The following is an 11448-nucleotide window of genomic DNA, read 5'->3' on the forward strand; positions in this document are numbered from 1 at the left end:
GTGAGGTTTTTTTTAACTGAGGTTTTAACACAAGGTCAGACATAAATCACAGTAAAACTCAGCCATATTAGCATCCAACTGCAAAAACTGATACAAGCGTGGAAACAAGGCTGACACAATAAGTTCCTAGCATCCAACCCAGAGAATTAAACCAAAGGTGAAAACACTACAAATTCAAAGACTTTTTTTTCTTTCTGATAAACTAGATCCAATAAACGAGCAAACAACAAGTCACATATATTTCCCACTGGAGCCAGTCATTTTCGACACGGGCCATTTGTGCTGTTTATCAGAACCACAAACGCACCTTTGTTACGTTCCTTCTGCTCAGGGAGAGGGACACAGCATCACAAGAAGTCTGTCTGACATTTTCAAGAGGAAAAGGTCACTAGGCTGATTATTTATAACCGCACTGCCTCTTTTGCAGCTACCTATTTACTTTGCTTTATTTACTTCACTCCATGAAATAATATAAACAGGCAATATGAAAATGGGGGGGGTGTCCAAATTTCAAGCTGCTCTCCCATCTCTTCTCTCAAGCAACAATCTCTGAGGAAAGATGGCTGTGGATCCAGTTGGCAATTTTTACGTCTCTTGATCTTGAAGAAAAGTTAATTTTACATTTGTAACATCACATCTTTACTTGTGCTTTGTAAAAATCAGCCTGTTGCCAGCACTTAATGAAGCAAAGAAACAGCTGGATTGAAAAGCTATTTGCAATCTGAAAATACAAGTTGATGGTATTTAAAAGAGCAGCTGGCTAAAGAAATATGTTTGTTCCATGCACATTTCTCTCCAGTCTTCCATGAAACCCAACAAAGCCAATAAAACACAATTTCTACCTATTCAGAGTGCTATGAAAGATTGGGTAATATCCTAATGGAGACTGATGATTCACACTCTTAATGTAAGATCTGTTACAGTGAACTCATCAGCAATAAGGGATGGATCACTGCCTAAAGTCATAGAATCACAGAATCATTTAGGTTGGAAAAGACCTTTAAGATCATCAAGCCCAACCGTTAACCTAAAACCACCAAGTCTACCACTAAACTATGTCCCTAAGTACCACATCTACACATCAAACACTATCAAGAGCAAATAACTGAAAACTACGAACAAAGTGAGCAAAGTTATTTTAACAGTACAATAACCAGAAACTGATGATGTCTAAAAGAAAACTGCAGCAGGTCAATATGCAACACTTACCTGTTGGTTCACAGTAAGCATTTGGACCTCAAGAAAATGCCAGAGCTTTGTGGCAATACAACTTTACATACATCAACACACCCTGAAGCAGACAGACCTCTGTCCATGGCACAGACAAGAATCACACACCACGTCCCATGTCTCCTCCTAATCCTGCATGAAGGCTTCCCAGAAAGTGTTGAAAGAACTGCTGGTGTCCAGTCAACAGGTCCTAGACTATCTCCAAGAAGTGAGCTTTGAGATCCAAAGCTCAGGCCACCACTGAGACCCACGTCTCTGGCTCCTCTCAGTTCAAGTTGGTCACACTGTGGAAGCCTTTTTCTCTCAAACTCTTCCATTCTTTTCAAAATGAAAAAGATTTTTCAAGGTTTTGTCCTTCCCCCAGGTCATGCAGCAGCCCTTCACCAGGATCACTGCCAAACGATAAAGCAAGTTTTAATTCTGGAAAAGCCTATACTCCTATCTGATCCCTAAAAGCTACAAAGTCTTTAGCAATGGTGTTGAGGAAAGGTGTTATCCCTGGGTACAAGCAGTAGGAGAGAAGAAAACAAGCCACTTGCTCCTTCTGTGTGCTTTAAGGTGATAGGAGAACTGATACAGAATATGCCCCATCTCCAAACACATAATATTGTGGTCTTAAATACGTTCCTATTTGCTCTTTCATCATCTAGAGAGAAACATGTAAGTTAAAAAATATGACCTACTGGAATTTGCCAAAAGCTAAAGTGCCTCAGTTTGTCAAAATTAAATTAAAAAGCCCTCAAGGAATAGCCAAAAATCAATGAACATGATGAGTCCATCACATACAAATGAAAACTGGCAAATAATGCTGCAAAAAAAGTATAGCAATTATCAAGTATCAGTACGTATTATGGCTGCTAGTGTGGATATTTTATTAATAATTAACACACATATCTAAGAATCCAAAGTAAATGAACACTGGAAAAAAACAGCTATGATTTTATATCCCACAGTTTTGAATTAAATACACACTCTGCTGGGTTAAAAAATGGTATTTTGTGCTATTTGCCTTAAAATGCTCCACATGTTTCAGAGGAAGCAAGGGTTTTGTTTCAGGCACGGGTTAGTCACATCCCAAAAATTCCAAGCGGCTTGTTCAATGTTAAAGGATGTTCTCACGCACAGGAACAAACCAAACAAGAATGTGTGCCTTCAGGTTTTTGAAATAACACCGTGCTAATGTAAGGAGAAAGAAAGGCAGAGGGCACAAGACAGCTCACACACACAAGTCTAGCTTTCCTCAATGAGCCACTTTTTGTAAAAAAAAAAAACAAAAAAACAACAACAAACAAAAAAAAAAAATAAAAAACACAAAAAAAACCCCACCACACCCACAAAACAAAACCACCACAACACACACACTACCAGAGAGATCCAAGACAGCTTCCATAAGTACTCTGCTTGCATGGTATACTTTTCTCATTTTTCCATTTACTTTTTCTTTTCAGAAGATATTTTCTCACGAAGACATCAGCTGCCTCTGTAGTTCCGTATTTGGATAGATTAAATAATAAATAAGGCTGACTAAAGCTAAGAGTTTTCAGTTGAATGAGTAAGCTTTAAATAATTTCTTTCTTAGAGAAACTGGTAGACTTCATTTTCTCTTAATTTCAATTACACACTGAAACAGTATCTCTGTGTTCACAGAATAAACATGACTCATTTCATTCATGCCTATTACAGGGACATTTAAGTGTTTCTACTCTATCAGTCTGAAGGGTTTAAGTTGCATTTTAAATAAAAGTTGCATTTCAAGTGATCTTTCCTAAAAAGACCTAAATCAAAAGCACCCCTCGTACCAGACAAGATAGCTAAAAGGAAAATCTGCCTCTTGATAACTATAAAACGTATTATTTTACACAAGACACAAACAGTTAAAGAACAATGGCTCAAGGTTTAGTGGGGTTTTTTTAATTTGCAATTTAAAAGATGCTCATGCATGACAACTATGTTGTACAGATCACATGCTTAAACACATGCAAAAGATTGAAAACAAATTTTAATTGAAGCAATTTTCTATTTTATCTTTTCTAAAACATTAATTGCAGGGAAGGGCAAAGGCAGCTAACTATTTTTTAATGTTAATATTATTTCTGCATTAGGTTTGGACCATGTAATTTAATGTATAGCACTTTCCTAGGAAAAGGCATAAGGTAGATGACACTGAGCTTCTTCAAGTAAATGAAGTTGTTTCATAGTCTGAAATCTCTGGTCGAGTATTACCCAGAAGCTATGGTATAGCTCAGGATGTTCCACAAGAGCCGGACTTGAAACACTTCTTCAGTCACATTAAGAGCAAGTCCCGATGGGGATCACTGAAATTCTTGACACTGAAGGCTTTATATTAACATAAACAAAAAACTACGTCCCTTTATTTCTTGTAGCAATACATGCCAACTGCATCAAAACAAGCAAGCAGAAAGTCAGACAAACCAGCAGCCTGCTGGCCTTATGCAATGCCATATCTTAGCAAACACACTTTATTGTTTGGGTTTGATGTTATTTTACTGTACCAAAAGCACTGGTCGTCTCTGGTGATACTACCTCCTTTGCTGGCTTCTCAAGTGGTACCAGTGGTTTAGGATATCTGGATGCTACAGTGAGTTTTCAAAAGCAAGACAGCAATAAGTCATTATTTAAAATCTTCCAATCAATACTGGAGTATTCACCAGCAAGGAAGGAGCCTTTATAAACACGAAGACAAACAGATTTCTCTAGGTCTTACACCGATTCCACCTCAACGTCTGCAGGCTCTTCTCTGCAAAAACATATGGGAAAGTTTCTGCATTTAAGCAGAGAACTCAGACCAGAACCCACTTTAAGTTACACGAGCAAGTAAAATTTCAGAATATGGAAGAAAACCAAACCACAATAGGAAAATCAACAGGAATTTCAGAAAACAGTATCTTGCCGAATGTGGTTCAAAGGTAGACAGTTACAGTGACATTTGACATTTTCAGAGAACAGTTTCAGGATAGTTTTAGCACAAGTCACCAAGCACCAATTTTCTTGTTTATGACATTAAACCTCAGCCCCTTCTACTACTTAAGTAATATACATATGGCCCCGTTCCAAAGTAGTATCTATATTAGCACGAACAGAATAAGCCTCACAAATGGCGTTCAAAGCAGAAAAAGAGAATTACCAATTTTATTCAGTTAAAATTTTATGAAAATTTTTCCATATAGTTAACATTTCCGTAAGATACTATATGTGTATTGAGATGACAACATGACGAAAAATTCAATTTCCCCAAGCTACCTAAATTTGCAGTTTTATTGTTACTGCAAAAAGGAAGTCCAAATAAACCATATACATCCAGTTGAAATAAAGCTTAAACATGAAGAAGCACTGCAATAAAGACACGCGATGTCTGATTGACTAATGCAACACAGTAAGTGCTAGAACAAACAACAGAAATAGAGATTTTTCTACTGCCCAAGAGTAGATTTTGGAGGTGAGGTTTTGTTCATGCATTTTTTGCTTTGGAGTTCTGGGATTTGGAAGGTTTTTTGGTGGTTGTTGTTTTGTTGTGTTTTAACTACATTTTCACTTTTGAAAGTTTTATTGAGGAATGGGGTGTACCTCTCAATAGGACTTCAGAAGTATTAAATCCCTTAACTCAGACACCCCCATGCAGCGTCCAGACCTTTCCACACACTTCATCTTTTCTGATAATAGGCATCCACATTCTTGAATCAGGATGTAAGAAAAGAGAATCAAAAAAAAAAAACTTTAACTAAATTTCATAATAAGTGAGAATCCAATCTAGGGACAAAGAAGTGGAACTCCTACCTCTACCTGTTACTCAACAGAGCAGCTGCAGGGATCACTTGGATCAACCAGCTTTATCTCTGGTCGCATCATCTACGTAACCACTGTGAACTGTCAGCAGAGCGAGAACCCTGCTTCCACCAGTCAGGCTCTGTCCCAGCTCCCTGAACAGGGCAGAAAGCAGAGCCGTGCTCTTCAGCATCACGGCCTGGGAAAGCCACAGCAGTTTTGAGCATCGAGTATTCCAGGTATAGAAGCACATGACAGCTAAGGGGCTTGAATACAGCTTATGATTTCTCCCTCTCTTCACCAAGACTTAAGGAAAAATAGTGCCAGAGCAACTGGAAAAAGACATAACTCTTATTCCTCACTACCCTCCCTCCCCACCTCCAGCAAAATCTCATCAATTTCAAGTAAATGGCTAGGATTTAATGTTAGCATTAACTGACATTTAGGTTGCTAAGTCTTTTATAATAGTTTACTTTACCCTGTTTATTGAAGTGCTTTGCATTACACAGATGACCACCATTTGAAAACAGAACAGTTGTGTCTGTAGATGTTAAAGAAAATGATCAGCAGAGCCTACGTTGCACTCCTCCTGCGCTCTGCCTTCATGAAAGGGCTCCATGATTGGGAGGAGGGGAATAAAAAAAATTTCAGAAACAAAAAGAGAAGTAGCACATGTTTCCATCTGAAACATGATATTCCTTTCGCCACTGAGTATTTTTGACTCAGCAGTGAGATTAGCAATAGTCCTGCTGTATGCTGTGATGGAACACAAAGGAACTGCATGCAGGCAGGCTGGCAAGAGTTTGCCACTCTACCAGCTCGACAAGGCACTTCAAACTTGTGAATTAGATGCTTGCCAGCAGTCTGCCAGAAGACCTTTTCCTAGAATAGCAATCAAACACTAGAGTTAAAAAAACAATTTCTTGACCTAGGTCACAGCAAGGGAGAGGCAGATGATCTTTCTCCACACACAGCTCAGAGTTCACCTGCATACATGGGGCCTGTAGAGGAGAGAGGGAGAGAGAACTGTCCCCACCAGGTGCCATCGTACCTACCAAAGCACACCAGCAAGACCATTCCCTTTTCTCCCAGCTCAGCAGGCTGGGCGGTCCTCACAAGAAACCTCATTTGCACTGTGAAATCACTCTTCAAACAAGACAAGTACTTCCAGAAGTATCAAATAATCTGTGTTAATACAACAAAGCATAAACAAAAAGAGGTACTAAAATCTGAGTGGTTCTAAACCATCATGGCAGATGAACTAGTTTGTTGGTATTAGCAAGAAACATCTGACTCATGCAACAAAGGGAATCTTTTCCATAGCAGATCACATTTGGAGTGTCTAAAAACCTCAGAGAAATCCATTCATCCTTGATTACATTTGCAGTCTTCTGAATCAACTTTAAAAACAAAAGTTGTGGAAGTAGAGGCACCTAGGCTTGAACACTCCCTAAGCTATTCCAGTAAACTGGAGAGTTCATAAATTTAACACCAGATCACAAACCAGAGACGTTTCTTCTGACACCAAAGTAAGGTTTCACCCAACAATGGCTGAAAGCTTGTGAATTCCCACAATGTCCCAGCTGTCAGCCCTACTGAATGCAAGAAGGTGGTGCCCTTTACCTGCACACTAACCTTTTTCTTTTTTTTTAAACAAAAGACAAGAGGAAGTAACTTGAAATTATGAACATTTTTCTATCAGAATGTACCAGTCTGCTCAGATTATTTATAAAACCATGCATGACATGACATACCAGTGTCTTCAAAGAGAATCTAGCTACAGATTACATTCTCCAAGACCTGCAAATGAAACCAGCAAAACTAGCTGTCCAGGCTGCATTGCTACTGAGTTTTTGCATGTTTTCCAGTTAATACACAACCTCAACAGGCAGAGAAATAAGCAATTACACTTCAGAAGGCCTTTTATTTAGTGATCACCTCACAAAAGATTTGCATTTAAAATAAAATGCAACTCGGTGCTTTCAAGGAATTGTGTTCAATGTACATACATTATTTATTTTAAAATATACATATTATATATACAGAAATATATATAGTATATATATTTTATGTATATGTACACAAAACAATTCCCCTTTTCCTATCTTTGCAAGAAAAGATGGGAAAATAATGGATTCCCTCATCATCAAGACCTGAGATTTCTTAGAGGCCCTAGATAGTCATCACGTTAGTATTATTAATGGAAAATGGTTACATTTGGGCTCAAGAATATTTTAACCCAGCACAGATGAGAACAACAGTACCCTTAGAAGAAATAACGATGCAGCAGACATGTCCAGTTTAGTATTTCTTACTAAGCAAGTCAAACCCTTCAGTATTATTCCTCCTTGTTACCAGGCTTGCTGCACTGCTTACAAGTGCTTTCATGAAGCATTTCATACCATATGCTGGAAACTAAAGGTAAAGACTGTCTGTTGCCAACAAATAAACCTTGATTATGGGGCACCACTTCCACAAACAGGAAAGCCAAACTATTACATTTTAAATGAACTGGCCTACTCGCTACTTCAGTGTTCCTGTGACTATAAGAAAGAAAAATACAAAATATTTGTATTGAAGTCCACATGCATCATCTCCATCTGGTGTGGCTGACATGCTTACAAAAAACAGAAGCTGAAATTTAAAAAAAACCTTTGTTTCAAACCTCTTCCTGAGAAAACGTGAGACCTTATTCACCTTTCCAAGACTGGAAAGGGAAAAAAAAAAAAAAAAAAAAAACTTTAATGAAGAAGGAAAACTAAATCCAGGTGAGGTTTTGCAGCTGTCTTCAAAAAGAGCAACTTAGTGATACTTTGACTAAATTTTAAGATAGTAAGATACAGATTATAGTCTAAATCAGGACAGTTCTCAAAGTATCTTCTGAGAACAATTCCATCAAGATTCAGTTTCACAGCCTTACCCCCACCTTCTCCTATGTAAAACCCACCTACCAATTTCAACTCAGGCTTCAAGCTTCACAGCCATCCTTTATCACACGCTCAGATAGAGCTCTGTCTTCTGACCAATGCACTAAAACAAACAGAAGAATCTCAGTGTTTATTAATAAGCTGAACTGTTTAAACCAATTGCTAGTGTCCAGCATCTGGAAGCTCTAAGAGTCCAGACGTAAAGATCCAAGTAAGACAGGTGACAAGGTGATGGCAAGAGCACATTCACAAACCTCTCCCCACCTACAACTTCTGTGACTACAGTGCAAACAGATGTGTTAAGTTTCAAAAACGCTTCAGAGACTCACCTAACTTACAGGTCAACAGCTACGACTCACCTACCTGAGAACCGTCCTTCAGCGTAGCAGCCGCAGCAAAGGATGGGTTTCCCTGTAGCCTCTGCCATTAGCGGAGGCCACAGATAGTGTGTCCTGTCATATTTCGCGCTAGGGCAATTAGTTGATGGAACTGCATCCTTCTGGTGGTAGGCCTGGGAATGGGCTGAGGAACAGGCCCCATTTGGTTCTTGATGTGCCCAGGTCTCCCCATATTGCTGACAGCTTCCCCTAGCTGATATGGGGTCTGTTAGGGCACAGAAGAGGTAGTGAAGGAAGAAGGTCAAAACTTAACCCAATAAGGACTGCGTTAAGAAGAGGATGGGCTAAGACCTCCCTTTCCATACAGAAGTATGGAAAGATCACAGGCACAAAACAAGCTTAAGCACAGTGGCAAAACTGCATAGGCATTTCATGATTGAGGAGAGACTGATTTTCCAGACTGAAATAGAACACAGGAATTTACTCAGTAAGTAGAAGTAATTTGAAGGCTGCATTTGGATCACTTTCATTGGAAATCAACACAAAGGTAAAACTAGCAACCTCATCTAAAGAATCAGCTACTGGGAGCTACTGCATGCTGCCACCAAATGAGCAGATTGAGAAGAAACCCACCATCTCTAAAACCATTTTATCTTGATTGAATCCATCAGTTGTAAAAATCAAAAGTGAAACTAGCAGATTGGGAGAAAGTACCTGGAAAGCAGGGCACAAATACCCCCCCCCCCCCCCCCGCCCCCCCCGCTACTCACAGTCACAACCTGTGTGCCTAGTTAGATCAATTCCTACACAGTCCCCATTTCAACAACAGCAAAGACCAAACACACAAAATATTATCTAACCATAATACAGCATGTTAAGTACAGAATATCAGCATCTAGCCCAGAAATCATATCATTCTCTTTCCAGTGCAGCCCTTCTATCCACTTTATCTTCTCCTGGCACTCCCTGGTGCTGATCGCAATGATACACATCTGACACTCCTGAAGAGCCTGGTTCCACATTCACTGCCTTTCTTCATGTAAAATCTGAATTCCATCAACAACAACCCTCTACAGAAAACAGCTGTGGCCAATCCATCCCACCCAGGGACTTCTGGCACTACCGTCCCCCTGCTCAGCCCAGAGCAGCTCACACACATGCACACCAAAGAGGATCCAGTGCTATGGTGGCTGCATTTAATGAAAGCAGAGCATCTATTTTATCAGCGTTGAATGATTTCTGCACCACGTTTCCTCTCTTCTTCATGTGATTTTAGTTCTCTAGAATATCAGGGAATGTACACAAGATATGCACTATAGTTTTAAGATTTTTTTTTTCATTTTAATTTTTATTCAACAGACTTAGTAGAAGCCCTTCTTGGTTATGATTTTTCTTTTTTCCATGACACATGAAGAAATACAATTTCTTACAGTTAAAAGCTGACAGCTGTTATCATGCTGCAGTCTGGTAAAAAAAAAAAAAAAAACATGAATGGAGCTGGCTAAAGGAAAAGTTTATTTTCTGAAAAGTCTTATCAAGCTACTAGATGGGCAGATTAAGAATCCGAGGTCTGATGGCATTACAACACTTAGTGCAGCCCTTACCTGTGAGACTACAAAGCCCACAACTGAGGTTTTGTTGAAACAATGTCACCAGTGAGATTAATGCTCACAGCTTCAGGCACAAGTGAACTGCAATTTCCACTAGTGGAATAAATTTGCAGTTTACTAATAAGATCCCATGCAGTAAAGTCTCTGAACTCAAACTAATGCTTTTGTTATTATGTATTCTAAATTCTGAATCATCAGAAAGTCACAGTATTTTATAGAAACAGACTTTCATATTATAGCTAACAGCAACTGAGCAACAAGATATTAAATAGGACCATCTGTTTAACAATCTCTGTATAAACCTTGAGATATTATACTGAAACGCATTTTTAAGTGTCATTTTGATATCTGCCACACGATCTTCCAGATACACAGAAGCACTGCAAGCAGCCCAGTTTCATCTGAGCAATAACTGTCGAGATAGAAACTCACACAAAAACCTCATGGCAAGAACCATGAGGCAACCTGAGAAGGATTTATTTAGGAAGAGTATTAGTTGTTAGTATTCAAAAGTTAGTATCAACTTAAAACGCATACTTCCCACTACGTTGGAAAACAAATACAACTGATTCACGCTCTGCAAAACAGAAGTGCTGCTCTTAAAATGAACCATTTAAGTGAACTACTTTCTCTCTGACTAGAAACACTAGTGTTTATACACAAGTGTGCTATAAACAAAACCAAAGAGGGACCTGAAAAGGTTCTGCCTCTTCACAAAAGCAGCATTCCTACGGCTGACCCCCGGACCTGTTCTCTGTCCACCACAAGATTTCTTCCGACATGTACAGAAGAGCCACAAGGCACAGAAATGCCCTTTCCAAGGGCACGCTACTATCAAAGTCACAAAGAGGCCTAGATCAAATGCACACTGATCTCTTAGGTACCTGCTATCATCTTCGCTGCAACAGAGATTACAGCTAAGCATCAGAACCACAAGTACCGAGGTTGCAATTAAGAGGATTTGTTTTTGTCAGGTTTTGATTTGTTTAAAGAAAAGCGTCAAGCTGGCAAGAACAGTTGGATCAGACGAAAAAATCACTGTGAATTACTTTAATTGGTGTTACATCAGAGATACACCTACAAACTTCCCCAGCACATACACACCTTCCCGCATAAGAACCAACACTTCTAAGAAGCAGTGCCGGCAAGCAGGCAGCCCTCCGTGCAGGGAAGCGTAATTCATGAATGAGCTCCCAGAGTAGCAGCAACCCGGCATCGCTTCAGAGGTCTGAAATCAATTTACTGCTACGCTAGCGTCAAGAGGATTTTGAGAGACACACTTTTATACGCCCATTCCAAAAAAAATGGCCACCCACACCTCTCCGAAACTCCTCGTGAGATGACAAACACATCAAGGATTTGGCACAGTTCTAAGTTTTAAGTTCTGAAGGTGCTGCAGATGCTTCTGGAAACTAAATTTCAGGCTGTGTACCTCATTTATACCTAATTACGCTAAAACACTCTGGCGTACACCTCTCGATGCCTTGTCCTGCCGGAGTTTCCTACGCCCTCGGCCGCCCGAAGGAGTCGCTTTGGCGAAAGCGGGAGGACCGGCCACGG

The 11448-nt window shown here is 39.6% G+C and overlaps 1 protein-coding gene across 1 annotated transcript in view; it reads right to left on the minus strand.

Annotated features, from left to right (window-relative positions):
- The window catches only part of TMEM65 (transmembrane protein 65), a 27613-nt gene extending 19243 nt beyond the window's left edge, over nucleotides 1-8370 (minus strand). Inside the window, exon 1 of the mRNA XM_009700260.1 lies at nucleotides 8304-8370. Within this exon, the coding sequence (XP_009698562.1) occupies nucleotides 8304-8367 (64 nt within the window). The 5' untranslated portion in view covers nucleotides 8368-8370. The remainder of the gene's footprint in view (nucleotides 1-8303) is intronic.
- Between the last annotated feature and the right edge of the window lie 3078 nt (nucleotides 8371-11448).

Source organism: Cariama cristata, unplaced genomic scaffold, assembly GCF_000690535.1.
Source record: "Cariama cristata isolate BGI_N322 unplaced genomic scaffold, ASM69053v1 scaffold2355, whole genome shotgun sequence".
Classification (NCBI taxonomy): Eukaryota; Metazoa; Chordata; class Aves; order Cariamiformes; family Cariamidae; genus Cariama; species Cariama cristata.